General features: G+C 48.3%; 1 protein-coding gene across 1 annotated transcript in view; it reads left to right on the plus strand.

Moving 5' to 3' along the window:
* ADAMTS2 (ADAM metallopeptidase with thrombospondin type 1 motif 2) overlaps window positions 1–18,639 on the plus strand; it is a 245,145-nt gene that overhangs the window by 194,446 nt on the left and 32,060 nt on the right. Inside the window, exons 8-10 of the mRNA XM_023254116.2 lie at window positions 651–794; window positions 1,262–1,394; window positions 2,734–2,847. Coding sequence (XP_023109884.2) covers window positions 651–794; window positions 1,262–1,394; window positions 2,734–2,847 — 391 coding nt within the window. The remainder of the gene's footprint in view (window positions 1–650; window positions 795–1,261; window positions 1,395–2,733; window positions 2,848–18,639) is intronic.

The raw sequence follows: 18,639 nt of genomic DNA on the forward strand, positions 1-18,639 counted from the left end.
CACAACCCAACCAGGTGTGCAAGCCCCAGGCGTCCCCTGAATTTGGGGGCCGGGCAAGCTTGATTGTAAACCTCGCAGGGCCTCTGGGTCTGTGCAGGGATGTGCACCCCATCGGTTGAGTGGGTGGAGACTCCGGGCTGCAGACGCCTCGGCCTCCACTGCGTTCTCAAGAAACAGCGCCCCCCTGGGGCGCCTGGGTGGCGCAGTCGGTTAAGCGTCTGACTTCAGCCAGGTCACGATCTCGCGGTCCGTGAGTTCGAGCCCCGCGTCAGGCTCTGGGCTGATGGCTCAGAGCCTGGAGCCTGTTTCCGATTCTGTGTCTCCCTCTCTCTCTGCCCCTCCCCTGTTCATGCTCTGTCTCTCTCTGTCCCAAAAATAAATAAAAAACGTTGAAAAAAAAAGAAACAGCGCCCCCTGGAGGGCAGGATCCTGAGGGGCAGGCCTCTGCACACTGGCCCCCAAGTGTCCTTGGTTTTAAGAACCGAGCTGACAAAAAACCCAGCTCAGGGCAGACCAGAGAAAACCACGGGCGGGGGGGGGGGGGGGCAGGACGCGGGGAGCCGCTGGGGGAGGTTGGGGCGGCCCCCCAGCTGCCAGGTCAGTGTGGCCAAGGTGACGGTCCAGTGAGGCTGCCTTTGTCCCCCGCACAGGCTGGGCATGGAGCACGATGGGCAGGGCAACCGCTGTGGTGACGAGGTGCGGCTGGGCAGCATCATGGCGCCGCTGGTGCAGGCAGCTTTCCACCGCTTCCACTGGTCCCGCTGCAGCCAGCAGGAGCTGAGCCGCTACCTGCAGTGAGTACCTCCCCGTGCGTGTCCCGTGGTGACCCCGCAGCCCTGGGTTCAGCTCTAGGAAGGCACATGCACAACCCCCCCGCCCCAGCCCCCAACCCAATGTGCCTGGGCACAGCCCCAGGCCTCAGCCCTCCAGTTTGGGGCACAGGGGAGGGAGAGGGAGAGCAGTGCAGGTGTGTGTGTGTGTGTGTGTGTGTGTGTGTGTGTGTGTATGTATGGTGGGGAGAGATCCCATTGTCAGTGTGACCCGCCTGGCCTGAAAAGTGGGCGCAGCAGCTGCACCTTTAATGGGATGCCTGGGTAGCTTACAGCTACCGAGATGCGGAGGCAGCACAGCTGAGAGCTGGAGTGTGCAGATAGGCCCACCACCATGGCTCCAGGAGGGGCTGCGGCTGCCTCTTGGGCTGGACGCCCCCTCCCCCCATGGCACCGAAGGCCGCTTGTGGCACCACTATGTCTCCTCACAGCTCCTATGACTGCCTGCGGGATGACCCCTTTGCCCACGACTGGCCGGCGCTGCCCCAGCTCCCAGGGCTGCATTACTCCATGAACGAGCAGTGCCGCTTCGACTTCGGCCTGGGCTACATGATGTGCACGGCAGTGAGTGTCAGGGCACCCTGGGGGCTGGGGAGGGGGCACCTCGCCCTGCCTGGCTAGCTTCTTAGGAGGCAGCTGGTGTTGGGGTGGCTCCAGAGGGCAGGCCGGAGCAGGCCTCCAGGACAGCAGCCTCTCCCTCTGCATCCACTGCCCCTCACCCACTTGGCACCCAGTGCCCACCTGGCAAGTCTGGACATGGTCCTGGTGACCAGGGCTGTGACCAGGGCATCAGAAGGGATGGTGGGGAAGTACTGGTGAGTCCTCTGCATTGCCTTCAGAGTTCAGGAGGGCTTCCCCGAGGAAGAAGTGAGGTATAAAGGCTAAATGGGAAGAGAGAACATTCTGGAAGGCAGGAATCACATGTGCAAAGGCTTAGAGGTGAGGGAACATAGCGTACAGAGAACCCACCGGTTGTTACTAGGATCTAGTGCCAGGACAGAGCCAGCAGTAGGAACCCCAGCCATCAGGATTGACTGTACCTGCTGATCAGGGCCCACCCTGTCGCAAGCAGTATGGCAAGAGCATTAGTGTCTGTTAGCATCTGACCTAATGCTCCTCTCAACTGCATGAAGGAAGTGTGCAAAATATTCCCACTTTACAGATGAGGAAACTGAGGACTTAGATAACATGCCTAAGGCCACAGAGCAAGCAAATGGTGAACTTGGGTACTGATGTAGGTGGTCTAAGCTCTTGCATGACTGCCTAAAGAACTTGGGGGGATTGATTCTCATGACAACAGGAAGCTCTAGAAATGTTTAAAGAGGGGGATAGCATGGCCATATCTGAGTGTCAGCTGGATCCCTCAGAGACATCCTAGAGGAAGAGGTATGGGGATAGCCAAACAGAAAGGCCAGAGAAGAGGCGACTGTGAGGTTCACGGAACAAATACCAAGGGCTGAAGCAAGAGAAGGGCAGAAGGGAGAGCTCCAGGAGGGCTTTAGGGGGTGGAGTCCTCAGCTGGGGGATAGTAGGTGCCCCTAGGGCCCTGCAGTGACAGCCCCTCCTAGCCACCAGCCACTCGTACCTGGGCCAGAGGGATGCCCACCAGACTTCCTGCCAGGTATACTGACTCCCAGCTGTCTGTCCAGACTCCATGGCAGGTGCAGGGGCCAAGGACTGAAGGCTGGGGAGGCCCCTCAGCCACCACAGGGACAGGAAGCAGCTACTGCATGCTGGAGGTTGTCACAACCTCAGAATCATACAGAGCTCAGGGCATCACACGTGGGCCACCATGGGCCACCAAATCGTGCCTGACTCCACCCTGTCCAAGAGGACCCTGGGGGACCCTAAGGGACCTGCAGTGGGAGGCAGCCTGGTGAGCTGCCCCTGCTCTCTCTTCTAGTTCCGGACCTTCGACCCCTGCAAACAGCTGTGGTGCAGCCACCCTGACAATCCCTACTTTTGCAAGACCAAGAAGGGCCCCCCCCTGGACGGGACCATGTGTGCACCTGGCAAGGTGAGTGGGAGCAGAGGGCAGGCAGTGTGACATGCCCAGATCTCCAGGAACAGGCCCTGCACCACAGGTGGAGCCGGGTGAGGGGTCTTCTCCAGGCATCCCTGCCTCTTTCCTAATAAATCCTCACATGTGACACCAGAGTTTCTGTCCCCTCCACTTCGAACCCACTATTTCTTCTGTCGGAGCAAACCTGGTGTCTCAGAGTTTCTCACTGTGCTCCAAGCACCCCCCAACTCAGGAATCCCTACTCTGAGGAGCAGTTTCAGGGTTCTGGCAGTCTTCTGTCCCCCCGTGGACACTGTGGGTGACTGGGTCACTTCACTTTAAGGCCAAAATTGGGGGTTGGTGACACCTGGGTCCCTAGCCCCAGCATCATCAGGCTTAGCTTAGCCTCTCCTTCCCTGGGGCCTCTGTGTTTGCCCCCTGGTGGGCACACTTGTTCCCTTGAGGCGGCTCCAGGCTCCATGGCTGGCTGCCCCGGCACCTGCCAGCAGCCTCAGACCCACTTCCCACCCTCCAGCAACTTGACAAAAGATGGGCTTTTCTTACCTTGTCCTTTCTGCCGAAACTCTGGGCTTGGTTCTCACAGGCTCAGATGAAATCACATGCTCACTCTTCAGCAAATCACTTGCTGAGGGCTGGCTCATGCAGGGGAGCCAAAGCGTGGGTGACAGACCACTGATGACAGACCATGTGGGCTCAGCCCACAGAAGCCCTGCAGACCTGGTGGTTGGGGATGGGGAGTGGGGAGTGCCCACAGCACCTGTGCCCCAACATCAGGCCTAAAAAGGCCCCCAAGTCGTCCAGGCCTGAGGTCCCTCCATGCAGGCCTTAAATTCTGGCTACTTTTAGTTCCTGGTAGAACTTCTTCAAGACACAGATTTCTAAGCCCACTCTTTTTTTTTTTTTTTTTATGAAATTTATTGACAAATTGGTTTCCATACAACACCCAGTGCTAAGCCCACTCTTAAAGATTTTGGTTTAGGGTAAGGATCAGGAATTACTTTTGTTTTTGTTTTGTTTTGTTTTGTCTTATTTTTAAATTATTTTTCAATTTTTAATTGTAATAAATTTAGTAATTTAATTTTTTAATATTTGCCCTTTTAACCATCTTCTACAATCCCATGGCCTTTTAGTACATTCACAGTGTTGTGCACCTGTCACCATTATGTAGTTCTAGAACTTCATCACCCCAAAGGGAGACCCCATTAAGCAGTGACTCCCCTATTAAGCTGTCTCCAGCCCCTGGCAACCACTAATCTGCCTCTGTCTCTAAGGATTTTCCCATTCTCAAATTCCACATGAATAGAATCACACAGTATGTGGCCTTTTGTGTCTGGCTTCTCTTGTTGAATGTTATTAAGGTTCATTTGTATTGTAGCATGTGTCAGTGTTTTATTCCTTTTTATGACTGAATAATATTCTACCTCATGCTTAGACCACAATTCGTTTATCTGTTCATACATTGATGGACATTTTGATTGTTCCCACCTTTTGGTATTTGTGAATAGCGCTGCTATAAACACCTGTGTACAAATTTTTGCTTGAAGCTCTGGGAATTGTTGTGGTTTTTTGTTTTTTGTGTTTTGTTTTGTTTAATCAAAATTTATTTATTTATTTTCAGGAAGAGAATTTAGTGATTCATCACTTACATATAACACCTAGTGCTCATCCCAACCAGTATCTTCCTTAGAGGCCATTACCCCTTTAGCCCTTCCCCCCACCCAACACCCTGCCAACAACCCTCAATTTGTTTTCTCTATTTAGAAGTCTCTTATGATTTGTCACCCTCTCTGTTTTTATCTTATTTTTGCTTTCTTTCCCTTATGTTCATCTGTTTTGTATCTTAAATTCCACAGATGAGTAAAATCATATGATATTTGTCTTTCTCTAACTGACTTATTCTGCTTAGCTAATACACTCCACTTCCATCCATGTTGTTGCAAATGGCAAGACTTCATTCTTTTTCATTACCGAGGAATATTCCATTAAATATATATACCACGTCTTCTTTATCCATTCATCAGTCATTGGGCATTTGGGCTCTTTCCATACTTTGGCTATTGTTGATAGTGCTGCTATAAACATTGGGGTGCATGTGCCCCTTTGAATCAGCATTTTTCTATCCTTTGGATAAATACCTAGTAGTGCAATTACTGGGTTGTAGGGTAGGTCTAGTTTTAATTTTTTGAGGAACGTCCACACTGTTTTCCCAACCCCATTTGCTCAAAAGACTCTCTTTTTGCCATTGGATATTCTTTCCTGCTTTGTCAAAGGTTAGTTGGCCATACGTTTGTGGGTCCATTTCTGGGTTCTCTATTCTGTTCCATTGAGCTAAGTGTTTTTGTGCCAGTACCATACTGTCTTAATGATTACAGCTTTGTAATACAGCTTGAAGTCTGGAATTGTGATACTCCAACTTTGGTGTTCTTTTTCAGGATTGCTTTGGCTATTCGGGGTCTTTTATGGTGCCATACAAATTTTAGAATTATTTGTTCTAGCTCTGTGAAGAATGCTGGTGTTATGTTAGGGTGGGAACTGGTGATTTTTAAGAGTGCGCCCAGGTGATTTGGCAATGCCCCCAGACTTCACGAGCTGTTAGAAGTTCGAGGTGGGTTGTTGTTAGTAATACGCCAGGGATCTCGTAAAGCCAGAACTGACCACATAGCCCTCCTCCCGCACAGGAGCTCAGTGGAGGGAACACGGGCCCGGGAGCATTTGCCACATCCCTTATGACCAGCTTTGTAAACACTGAGGTGGGGGCTGAGACTAGCTAGCATGGCTTCCTGCCCCATCCGTGTCCTTACTTTCGACCCGTCCACCCTGCACAGAGAGAAGGTGGATGCGGTGGGAGGCAGCCCTGCACAGGCTTTTACCCCACAGGACCCCCAGCCGCTGGGAGGAACATGGGCCAGAGAATGCCTGCACTTCCAGCCAGTCGGCCCCCCTCTTCTTGTGAGGAGGGTGAGGGGAGGTGGTGTCTGGTAAGGAAGGTGCCCAGATGTGGCCAAAGCGCTCCTCCTCACAGAAACCACTGACCTGGCCACTGCCCTTCTTTCATTTTAGGTGGTGGGACCCTGGTTCATTTAGCCCAGTAAATAATATTACATTCTGTTTGTTAAATAACAGAGCAATGCTGAAGGCATCCGGGGCAGAGCTGGGGCTGGGGTCAGCCCACCCTGGTTCACAAGAGCACAGGGAAAACTGACCCACATCAGGGATTCTTGGTGTGTGTGGAGAGGGTGGGTGCAGGGACACAGGAAGAGGCAGGCGCACCTCCTGGGACCTATCACACTCCTCTGCCTGTGTGTGTTTGTATGTTGCAGTCTTACTCGTTATTGCATGTAATTTTTTATTTGGGAGGCAACCCTCCCTTACCTTCCCCTTTCCTGCAAAACAGGGGAGTGAGGAGGGTGCAGGCAGAAGTCTGGCCTCATTGGAGAAATAGCAGGACATCTCAGGGATGGGGAGGCATGGCTGTGAAGTGTTCAGCTGTCCCTTTCCCTCTGGCCCCAGCACCACCACCACCACCCCCCTCTCCTGCAGGGAGTGACAGAGCTTAGGCTCAGGACACAGTGTGGCCTCCTAGGATCCTCATTGTCCACATTCTCCAGCAGCTCATCCCAAGCACGTTGTCCCCTCTTGGCCTCCACACCCAGATTATGCCCCTGCTTACTCATTGTTGTGTATCCACCATTTCCCAGAGACAGAACAATCCGTACCTACATTCCACACACAGGGATGACCTAGAGAGAGCAAACAAACGAACCACCCGCCCTCCACCCTCTAGGTTCACAGTGAGCCTGCCCTGGGTCAGAATCTGTGAGGGTCGGGTAGGCAGGGGATGTCAACAGCACCCTTGGGGTTCGGGGCCCCGTGCCTCAGAGAAATGAAGCAGAGAGGATCAAGGTGGGGAGGAGCAAGGGCCAGTGGTGTATGGCTCTCCCATGGAATCAAGAGGTGGGTTTGGCTGAGAGGGGAGAGGGGAGCGTGTTGCCCTCTGACAGAGAAGTGGGCAGTGGGCCTGAGCATCAGTCTGCTTGGTCAGATTCATTCATTCATTCGTTCCTTCACATTCACTGCATGTGTCTTGCCCCTCCACCTCCTTCAGACCTTACTGTCTGTGGCGGTCAGCCATGAACATGAAGAGGCAGTGAGGACGGGGCTGGGGAGTGGCCAGTTGGGGAACCCAGAGAGGCTTCCCAGTCAATGACCCCCACTGACGCCCGAAAAGTGAGAGGAGCAGTCCAGGTGGGAGACGGTGCCGGGAGGGAGCCTGGTGAGGAAGGCCAGGGAGGGCAGATGAAACAGGGAGGACTTGTGTTTCATAGTACAGTGTATTTACATAAAATTTGACATGGAGGAAGTCCAAGAGATCAGAGAAACAGTTTGTTTGTCATGGATCCCGAAGGAAGGGTTCCAGGGGGCCATGCTCCAAAGTACCAGGGTGGGTCAGGTTAGGAGGCAAAGCATGGGAGCAGCTGTGGTTTCTGTAGAAAAAAACAGGTGAGGCAGGGTAAGCAGGCTTGGGATTGGTCAATGTGAATAATTTCAGTGGGCAGGAGGGACTGATACCTCTGGTATCATCCAGTACCTTTCCCCCGGGGGTGATTCGAACAGAAGGTGACCTTGAATGTGAGAGTCTGATAGAGGAAGTGTTTGGGTCATCAGCTCTGGATTATTGGTTGGTTTGCATTTAAAAATCCCACTACTGGGTGAGTTGTTTACTATCCTTAGAAACTGGCTAATCCTGGAAGGGGCAGTCCCTTTAGGGTCAGCAGGGGTCCAGATGTCAAAGCATCAGAATCCAGGAAACAAAAAACTTGGTGATTACCCATGGCTCCCCAGGAGGCCTGTCCCTGTCGTGCCCTGTTCAGGGTGCTGGCAACGTTGCTCAAATCTGCTGCCAGACAGGCACGCCCTGGAGCAGAGACAGGCCAAGCACAGAGGGTCCTTTCAGGTGCCCTCTGCCCCACAGGCCAGGCTGGTGGGCTCACCTTGCCCTCCCTGATTGAGCCAGGGTTGGAGCAGAGGGGGGTCAAAGATGGCTCCCACCTCAGCATGTTGGCAGGAAAGAGTCCTCCAAGTGCTCTCACATTGACACACAGCATCTTGGGGAAGCAACACCCACTCTCCATTTTCATGAATTTAGTTTCAGAGACACGGGCCTGGTGTAAGGGCCCCATGATGCCCCTGTGTCATGCCTCATGTTTCCCTTGCACAGCTGAGAAGGGGCAGGCAGGCATAGTGACAGGGGCAGCCCAGGATCTGGACCCAAAAGTTCAAGCCCTGGGTCTCCTTCCTCACCATGTGACCTCGGGCATCCTTTCTCTTCTCGGGCAAGTCACCTAAGTGTCCAGCTCACTTATCCTCACAGGCTCCTGGCATGTGGTACCCACCTGGCACATGCTGGCAGGTAGAGGAAGGCTGAGGACCGCAGTGGTTCAGAAATGCTAACCGTGCACTTCCCTGAAACAGGCAGTCTACCTTTCAGGCTTTCAGAGCAACCCAGCAGAATTCCTGGCCCCTGCCTGGATGCATCAGTGTTCTCCACGGTATTATCCTGTGAAGCAGCTCCCTTGGATTTGTCACAGGCCCAGGATTCACTCAGGACAGGTGGCTTTGTGCTTTTAAATGTTTCAGCCTCTCTATTGTATGAAATATTTGTAGGCATTTAAACACATGTTTATAAAGCATTTTAATAACCTTAAACATGTTTTTTAAAATAATAGCACTGAGGCATCGGAGTATGAAATTGTTCACATGAGGTGATGTCAAATGCTCGTAGTCATTTAGGAGGAAATAAAACAAAATATCGGAAGGATGTCTTCTGAGTCGTGGAATTAAGGGTAGTTTTCCTTTCTTTCTGCCTTGCTTCGTGTTCTCTACAATGCATGTGTATTGCCTCTGTGCATTTGGACCCAAGTTTGTGGGAGAGGTGGCCCATCACAATGTGGAATGTTCTGAGTTGTCCTGAGCCCAGCTTCCTATTTCCAGACTAGGCACCGATTTGTCCCACCCAGCTTCCTATTTCCAGACTTGGCACCAATTTGTCCCATAGGGACAAGGGGACCACTGTCTAGCCTCCTCCATCCTCCTGGTCCTTGGTGCCCTCGACCAGCAGTGACTTGGAAGTTGGACCCCAGTCACAGCCTTCAGAGATGCCAGGAGCCCTCACTCCCTCTGTGTCTGAGTCAGCTCAGGGTGCTGTAACAAAAATATCATAGACTGGGGGGATTCAACAGCCAACATTTGTCTCTCCCAGTTCTGGAGGCTGGAAGTCTGAGATCAGGATGCCAGACTGGTCAGGTTCTGGCGACAGCTACAGAATGCCATCTGCCCTTGCTGTGTCCTCACGTTTCAGAGACAGAAATAGTCTTTCTAGTGTCTTTTTATAAAGGTGCCAATCTCATAAGGGGCTTCACCCTCATGACCACCGGGTCATGTGATGGGTCTAATACCATCACACTGGTGCTTAGGCTTGAACATAAGAATTTGGAGAGGATGCAAACGTTCATTCCACAGCATCTTCTTACCTGGGCCCTCTTCCCTGCCTGCCAGCCCCACCTTGCACCACCAGCTGGGGGGCCACCAGCCAGTGTTTCTGTGGGTTCTTTCTTTCTCTTCAATGATTGAGTGAGGGGCACTTTGGGGTAAGATATGAGGTAACTGTGGTCTGGAAGGTCATGACCAGCATCATTGGTGGCCTGCAGACACATCTGCCTGACCCCAGGCTTGCCAGCTGTGCACCAGCCTTATGATGGTGGAGCCTTTGACTGCTTGCCCAGACCCTGGGAAGGAGAATCTGGAGAGTGGAAGACTCTGTCTCACCTCACAAGGGCTCACACTGGTATGAAGGCAGGTCTGGGAGTCCCTTGGTAGGTTAGGAAGGGTGAGAAGCCTATGGAAGGAAGGAAGGAAGGAAGGAAGGAAGGAAGGAAGGAAGGAGAGGGAGAGAGGGAGGGAGAAAGGAAGGAAGGGAAAGAAGAAGGAAGGAAGGAAGGAAGGAAGGAAGGAAGGAAGGAAGGAGAGGGAAAGAGAGGAAGGGAGGAAGGAAGGAAAGGAAAGGAAAGAAGAAGGAAGGAAGGGAGGGAGGGAGGAAGGAAGGAAGAGAAAAAGGAAGGGAAGGAGGAAGGAAGGAAGGGAAAAAGGAAGGAAGGAGGGAGGGAGGAAGGAAGGAAGGAAGGAAAGAAGGAAGGAAGGGAGGAAGGAAGGGAGAGAAGAAGGAAGGAAGGAAGGAAGGAAGGAAGGAAAGGAAGGAGAGGGAGAGAGGGAGGGAGAAAGGAAGGAAGGGAAAGAAGAAGGAAGGAAGGAAGGAAGGAAGGAAGGAAGGAGAGGGAGAGAGGAAGGGAGGAAGGAAGGAAAGGAAAGAAGAAGGAAGGGAGGGAGGGAGGAAGGAAGGAAGGAAGGAAGAGAAAAAGGAAGGAAGGAAGGAAGGAAGGGAGGGAGGGAGGGAGGGAGGAAGGAAGGAAGGAAGGGAGGGAGGGAGGGAGGAAGGAAGGGAAAAAGGAAGGAAGGAAGGGAAATGGAAGGAAAGAAGGGAGAGAAGAAGGGAGGAAGGAAGGAAGGAAGGAAGAGAAGAAGGGAGGGAGGGAGGGAGGGAGGGAGGGAGGGAGGGAGGAAGGAAGGAAGGGAAGAAGGAAGGAAGGAAGGGAGAGAAGGAAGGGAGGGAGGGAGGGAGGAAGAAAGGAAGGAAGGGAAAGAGGAAGGAAGGGAGGGAGGAAGGAAGGAAGGGAAAAAGGAAGGAGGGAAGGAAGGGAGAGAAGAAGGTAGGGAGGAAGGTAGGGAGGGAGGAAAGAAGGAAGGAAGGAAGGAAGGAAGGAAGGAAGGAAGGAAGGAAGAGCTGAGGCAGGCTCCCAAGCAGAGATGTGCACAGGGGTAGGGGAGGCAGGCATGGGTTTGTCTGAGAGAGGAGAACCAGGAGGGAAGCGTGGCAGTGACGTGGGTACAGAGTTGGCAGCATGGCTCCCTAGGAATGGACTCTGAGACAGAGATCCAATTGTGGGCATCTTCCTGGGGAACGCCTGTAGGATCACGTCTGTGGGAAGAGTGAGGCATCAAATAGCAATATGGCCACGTTATGGGTCTCAGCAGACCCCACCCAAAGCTCTGGGCTGAACTTTCAGACCTGTGCCCAACTTTGACCAGTGGTTGGCTGTGGCTATTCCCAGGAAAGAGGCATGACTCTGGGCTAGGCAGCGCTCTTTGGCTGAGGGCATTTCCTGGAAAAGGACTCAACTGTGAGCATGGACAACCAACACACTTCATGGCTGGGGGAGCGAGAGCCTCAGTCCTGAAGGGGGATGTCTTTTTGGCATCTGCTGCCCTGGGTGTGGGGGAAGGAAGTGGAGTGTTAGGCTTCCTGAGCAGCAGCATTTGCAAAGGCTGGGAGGGAAGCAAGTGTGGTCTGTCCAGAGACCAGTCAGTGTCTGGGTGCCTGGCATGGTGGTGGGCAATGAGGCAGGAGGGGCGAGTAGGAGCCGGTCAGGCAGGGCCAGGCTAGGCTAAAGAGCTAGTCTGAATCCTGCAGCAGCAGGAGCCTGCGGAAGGTTTTGAGAGAAGAGCAGAGGTGAATCCACCATGAATCTTAGGATGCGTGTGCTCCAGCACCTCATACTTCCATTGGGTCCCTTACGATGTCATGTGTTCACATGGTCATGTGTTTTCATAAAGTTTGCAGAAGTAATTTAACTGTAATCAATTAAGATCACTTCTCTTTTGGGGCGCCTGGGTGGCGCAGTCGGTTAAGCGTCCGACTTCAGCCAGGTCACGATCTCGCGGTCCGTGAGTTCGAGCCCCGCATCGGGCTCTGGGCTGATGGCTCAGAGCCTGGAGCCTGTTTCCGATTCTGTGTCTCCCTCTCTCTCTGCCCGTCGCCCGTTCATGCTCTGTCTCTCTCTGTCCCAAAAGTAAATAAACGTTGAAAAAAAAATTAAAAAAAAATTTTTTTAAATAAAAAAAAAAAAGATCACTTCTCTTTTCACATCCCCTTCCCCTCCGATATACTTCTTGCACCAGCAGTAGAGTGGCAATGTGTGCTCTGTGGCTTCAACTAAGGAGAAATTGCATTTGAAGTCTGTTTACTGGCTTGTGTATGTGGTCTCAGTATCTTTCGTGTCCAGTTAAGTTACTGACTGTAGCTGTCCAGGGGCAGGAATAACGTCTAGAGACACTCCGGCCACCACCACGTCAATTCACTGTGGAATCTGCGTGGTACGCAGCTCATGGCCCTCAGATCATTGCAGAAAAAGTGGCTCAGCTATACCTGAGGGCACAGCGGCTTCCGTATTGGCAATAGTTTATGTTTGCCTCTGAGGTTTATCTTGCAGACGGGCTCCTTTAAACACAGATCCAACTTGGGTGTTTCTTTAAAAAGGCTAAGTGTAACCAGATGGTCTGCTTGTTAAAAAGCTGTCCACGCCTCACAGCATATGGATTTCAAAATATAAGAGGTGCTAAAATAAATTTTCAGAGACCAGGAGAGAAAGCTGAGTGCAAATGGGATGCAGAAAGTTTATTCAAAACGTTGATGAAGCTTCAATACACCAGTTGAACTGCAACTTTGAAAGTTGTTTTGGAACTCTTCGGTAAAAAAATAAGGGAGAAATTACAGACTTCTGATTTGGACAGATGCATAAAGGTACCATCTTTTTCAAATTTATGTATTAAATAAAATTCAGGTAAAAATTAATAGAAGGCAAGAGGAGGAAAAGGAGTAAAGAAATGAGGAGAAGTAATGCCGACTTCAAAAATTTAACTGTAGGGGAACCTGGGTGGCTCAGTCGGTTGAGCGTCCGACTTCAGCTCAGGTCATGATCTCATGGCTCATGGGTTCGAGCCCCACATTGGGCTCTGTGCTGACAGTGTAGAGCCTGGAGCCTGCTTTCGATTCTGTGTCTCCCTCTCTCTCTGTCCCGTTCACACTGTCGCTTTCTCTCAAAAATAAATAAATGTTAAAAAAAAATTTTTTAACACAAAAATTTAATTGTAACAAGAAAAGGTTTCAGATCAAACCCAAAGCAGCCATTCATTAGGAGGAAGAGATAAATATCAAAGGGAAGGAACAGACAGGCTCTTGAAATGTTTGACATTAACTGGATTCAGTTAATGAAGAGGGGTGAATTTGATGAGCACATTGGAAAAGCATTTAAACTTCTTTCTGACTTGACATGAAATGTTGACAACATCAAAGACAACATGAAGCTCAGAATATTACCCCTGCAATAAGTAAGAATGTCAACAGGAACTGTTACTGAGTGTTCCCAATTCAGAGAGCGTTTAAAATCAGGCTGAGAGAGAAAACTTGAAATGCCCTGAAATCCACATCAGAAAACAAACTGGATAGCAGTGTCTCCAGATTTGATCATCTCAGTGTTCCCATTACACCACCAATAGCTTATCTAAATTATCAATAATTTGAAAATGAAGGGGAGCTGGGGAGCTCGGTCAGGTAAGTGTCAGCACTCTTGATTTCTGCTCAGGTCACGGTCTCACGGTTCATGACATCGAGCCCCACCTGGGGCTCAGCACTGACAGCACAGAGCCAGTTTGAGATTCTCTCTGTCCCTTTCTCTCTGCCCCTTCCCACCTCAAAATAAATAAATAAACTTTAAAAAAAATAAAGAAAATATTTCCCTCAACCTGCTCAAACCAGGATTAGCAAGCTGTCACACACAGACCCATGCTTCCTGCCACCTGGTTTCCTCCCCTCCCCCACCAACAGCTTCATTAAGATGTGATTCACATTCAAAATCGCCAGTTCATGGTTTTCAATATATTCACAGAGTTGTGCAACTATCACCACAATCAAATTTTAGAATATTGTTGTCACTCCCCAAAGAAGCCGCGTCCTGGTTAGCAGTCTCTCTGGTTCAATCCTCTCCACTCAGCCTCCACCACAGTCCTGAGCAATCACTAATCTCCTTTCTGTCTCTGTAGATTTGCCTCTTCGGGACATTTCTTATAAATGGACTCATATAATATGTGTCCTTTGTTCCTGGCTTTCTTTAATAGTATAGCATTCCTAAGACTCATCCGCGTTGTAGCGTCTATCTATGTTGTAGTGTGTGTCCATACTTTATTCCTTTTAGTGGCTAATAATCCATTGTGGAGATAACACTGTGTTTTATTTATCCATTTGTCATTCGATGGGCATCTGAATTGTTTCTGCTTTTCAGCTCTTATGAGAAACGCTGCTATGAACGTTCCTGTATGAGTTATGGGTAGATGCGTCGCTTTTCTTGGATACGTACCTGGGAGTGGAATTGTTGAATCTTAACCGCAGCTCTCTGTCTCACGTTTTGCAAAACTGCCAGACCAGTTCCCAAAGCAGCTGCACTTTTTTTACATTTGAGCTAGCATTGTTGTGAGGGTTCTGATTTCTCCACATCCTCCCTGGAACTTGTTGTACTCTGTGTTTTTCTTGGATGTGGATGTGAAGTGTTACTTTGTTGTGGTTTTTTTTGTTTTGTTTTGTTTTTTAGAGAGAAAGAGAGCATGTGCATGCTTGCATGAGTGGGGAAGGGGCAGAGGGAGAGAGAGAGCGAGAGAGAGGGAATCCCAAGCAGGCTCCACACTCAGCACAGAGCCTGATGCAGGGCTCCAACCCACAAATCATGAGATCATGACCTAAGCCGAAATCAAGAGTCAGACGCTTAATGGACTGAGCCACCCAGGCACCCCCTTACTGTGGTTTTGATTTCCCTAGTGATGTTGAGCATCTTTTCATCATGTGCTTAGTGGCTGTTCATATATATATATACACACACAAACATACACACACATATATGTGTGTGTTTCTTTTGGGGGGATAGATGTTTGTTCATTTCCTCTGCATATTTTCTAATTGAGTTATTCATCTTTCTATTATTGAGTTATAGGAGTTCTTTATATATTCTGGATACAAGTCCCGTATTGGGGTTATCAGATGGATCATTTGCAAGCATTTTCTCCCATTTTGTGGGTTGTCTTTTCAATTTCATGACAGTATCATTTGAGGCACAAAAGGTTTCAATATTGGTGAGATCCAATGTATCGGTTTTTTTTTTTCTTTTGTTGCCTGTGCTTCTAGCGTTGTATCTAAGAAATCATTGCCGTTAGGTCAAGAAGATGTATTTCTGTGTTGTATTCGGAGTATAGTCCTCACATTTAGGTTTATGATCCATTTTCAGCTGATTTTTTTGTGTGAGGTGTGAGATAGGGATCCAATTTCATCCTTCTTTGCGTGTGGATTTCCAGTCATCTCAGCACCATTATCAAAGAGACTTTTCTCTTTCCATTGAATCATCTTGTCATCCTTGTTGAAAACCAACTGACCACATGTAAGGGCTCATTTCTGGAGTGTGCATTCTGTTGCATCAATAGATTTGTCTTTCCTTATGGGAGGGGCACATGGTCTTGATTACTGTAGTTTTGTACTAAGCTTTGAAGTAGGGAAGCATGAGTCATCCTACTTTGTTCTTTTTCTTTTTTTTTTTTTCCTAAAGATTTATTTATTTTTGAGAGAGAAGAGTACAAGTGGGGAAGGGATAGAGGGTGGCAGGTACAGAAGATCTGAAGCAGGCTCCACACTGATAGCAGTGAACCCAATGCAGGGCTCAAACTCATGAGCCGTGAGATCATGACCTGAGCCAAGTCTGATGCTCAACTGACTGAGCCACCCAGTTGCCCCTACTTTGTTCTTTTTCAAGATTGTTCTGGCTGTTCCCAGTCCTTTGAGCTGTCAGAATGGCTAGAACCAAAAAAATAAAGAAATAACAAGTGTTGATGAGGATGTCCATGTCAATTTTAGGAGCAGTTTCTCAATTTCTGCAAAACTCCAGTAGGGATTTTGATAAGATTACATTGAATCTAGAGTGTCGACATACTAACAGCCTGACCCATAAAATGGGATGTCTTTCTTTTTATTTGGATCTTTATTTCAACAGTGTTTTGTAGTTTTCAGTGTACATATTTTGCACTTCCTTGACTCCATTTATTACTAAGGTTTTTTTTTTCTTTTTGGTGCTATTGTAGACAGATTTTCAGTTTCACATTCAGTTTATTCATAGAATAAAATTCACGGAAATAACAATTGATTTTTCTATATGGATCTTGTGCCCTGCCATCTCGCTGAATTTCTTTATTGGATCTAATAGTTTTTTAGCAGATTCTTTAGGAGTTTATATAAGATCATGTCATCTGCAAGTAGAGATAGTTTTACTTCTTCTGTTCCAGTCTGGATGTCTTTTGTTTCTTTTTCTTGGCCACTTGTCCTGGCAAGAACTTCCAGTACAATGTTATTAGAAGTCTTTTTTTTATTTTATTTTTTATAATTCACATCCAAATTAGCTAGCATATAGTGCAACAATGATTTCAGGAGTAGATTCCTTAGTGCCCCTTACCCATTTAGCCCATCTCCCCTCCCACAACCCCTCCAGTAACCCTCTTTTGTTCTCCATATCTAAGAGTCTCTTATGTTTTGTTCCCCTCCCTGTTTTCACATTATTTTTGCTTCCCTTCCCTTATGTTCATCTGTTTGGTCTCTTAAAGTCCTCATGTGAGTGAAATATTTGTATTTCCCTGACTGACTAATTTCACTTAGCACGATACCCTCCAGTTCCATCCACATAGTTGTGAAAGGCAAGATTTCATTCTTTTTGATTTCCAAGTAATACTCCATTGTGTGTGTGTGTGTGTGTGTGTGTGTGTGTGTGTGTGTGTGTATATATATATATATATATATATATACCACATCTTCTTTATCCATTCATCCATTGATGGACATTTGGGCTCTTTCCATGCTTTGGCTATTGTTGATAGTGCTGCTATAAACATTGAGGTGCATGTGTCCCTTCGAAACATCATACCTATATCCCTTGGATAAATACCTAGTTGTGCAATTGCTGGGTCGTAGGGTAGTTCTATTTTCAGTTTTATGAGGAACCTCCATACTGGTTTCCAGAGTGGCTGCACCAGCTTGCATTCCCATACCTACATCTCTCCTACCAACCAACGTGCCAGTGGTAAATTCCCATAGAAGTCTTGTTCCTGATCACGGGGCAAGCATTCATCCCTTCGTGATTAAGCATGATGTTAGCTGTGTGTATTTCCTCAATGTCCTTTATCAGATTGAGGAAATTCTCTTCTGCTCCTTGTCAAGTGTGTGTGTGTGTGTGTGTGTGTGTGTGTGTGTGTGTGCGTGTGTGTTTTCAGGAAAGGATGTTGAATATTGCCAGATTTCTTTTTTTGAGTCTTGCAGCAATCATACAGTTCGTTCTTTATTCTGTTAATATGGTTTATTACATTGATTTATTTTCAGATGTTAAACCTGCATTCCTGGGTAAACGTCACTTGGTCATGGTATATAATCTTTTAATATGATGTTAGATTTGGTTTGCTAGGGTTTTGTTGAGGATTTTTCCATCTGTTTTCATAAGAGATAAAGGTCTTTGTCTGATTTTGGTATCAGACTAATGCTAGCCTCAGAGAATGAATAGGGAAATTTCTTCCTCTTCTATATTTTGGAAGAGTTTTTAAAGGATTGGTATTAATTTTTCTTTAAATGTTTGGTAGAATTCACCAGAGAAACCATCTGGGATTGGGCTATAATTTGTGGGAAGTTTTAAATCACCAATTTAGCCTCTTTGCTTGTTATTCATCTGTTCTGATTTGCTATATCTTATTAAGTTGGTTTTGGTAGTCTGTGTTTCTTCTAGAAACTTCTAGAATTTAAATTATTCTTTGGTGCCATTTGCTTTCAGCCTGAATAACTTCCTTTAGTATTTTCTTACGAGGCATGCTGCTAGCAACGAAATCTCCCTGTTGCTGTTTGTGTGGGAGTATTTTTTTCACCTTTATTGTTGAGAGCTAATTTTACTGGTCATCCTTAATTAACACCACTGCCTCTGGCCTTCATTATTTTGTTTTTAATATTTTTAAATTTTTTAATGTTTATTTATTTATGAGAGAGACAGAGTGTGAGTGGGGGAGGGGCAGAGAGAGAGGGAAACACAGAAATCGAGGCAGGCTCCAGGCTCCAAGCGGTCAGCACAGAGCCCTACATGGGGCTTGAACTCACAAACTGCGAGATCATGACCTGAGCTGAAGTGGGACGCTCAACCAACTGAGCCACCCAGGTGCCTCGAGTACACATTCTTGAATAAACATTTCTCTATTTGTTGTATCGACTTTAGAACAATCTCCAGATATTTTGAGTGGTTGTTGAAAAACAAAAAAGGATTTTCACCAGTTACGTGGTTATCCTACTGAGGAGAGAGTTCACCCGGCTCCTCACAGGTCCACTGTAGATGTTTCTGTTTGCTGCCTGTTTTTGTAAACAGAGTTTTATCGGAACACAGTCCATTCACTTATCTGTTGTCGGTAGCCGTGTTCATGCCCCAGTGGCAGAGCTGAGTAGTTGCAACTGAGATCATGCAGCCAAAGTAGCTACTGGCCCTCACAGAAAAAGTGTGCTGAGGCATGGCTGCGTTATCTTTCTATTCTCAATACGGAAAACAGTTCCGCTACAAAATGACATCTTGAAACTGGACGACAGCCGGGGTGCCCGGGGTCTGTTCGGCTCCTGTTCGCGAACCTGCAGTCCAGGTGTCCTGTGAAGAGGGAATGGAGGAGTGTGCCGTCAGAATTTCAGGAAAAGGAGGCGCCCGGGTGTTGGTTAAGTGTCCGCCTCTTGGTTTTAGCTCAGTTCGTGATCTCATGGTTTCCTGAGTTCGAGCCCCGCATGGGGCTCTGTCATGGGGCTCTGTGCTGGCAACGCGGAGCCTGCTTAGGATTCTCTCCCTCCCTTGCTCT

Source organism: Felis catus, chromosome A1 (genome assembly GCF_018350175.1).
Source record: "Felis catus isolate Fca126 chromosome A1, F.catus_Fca126_mat1.0, whole genome shotgun sequence".
Lineage (NCBI taxonomy): Eukaryota > Metazoa > Chordata > Mammalia > Carnivora > Felidae > Felis > Felis catus.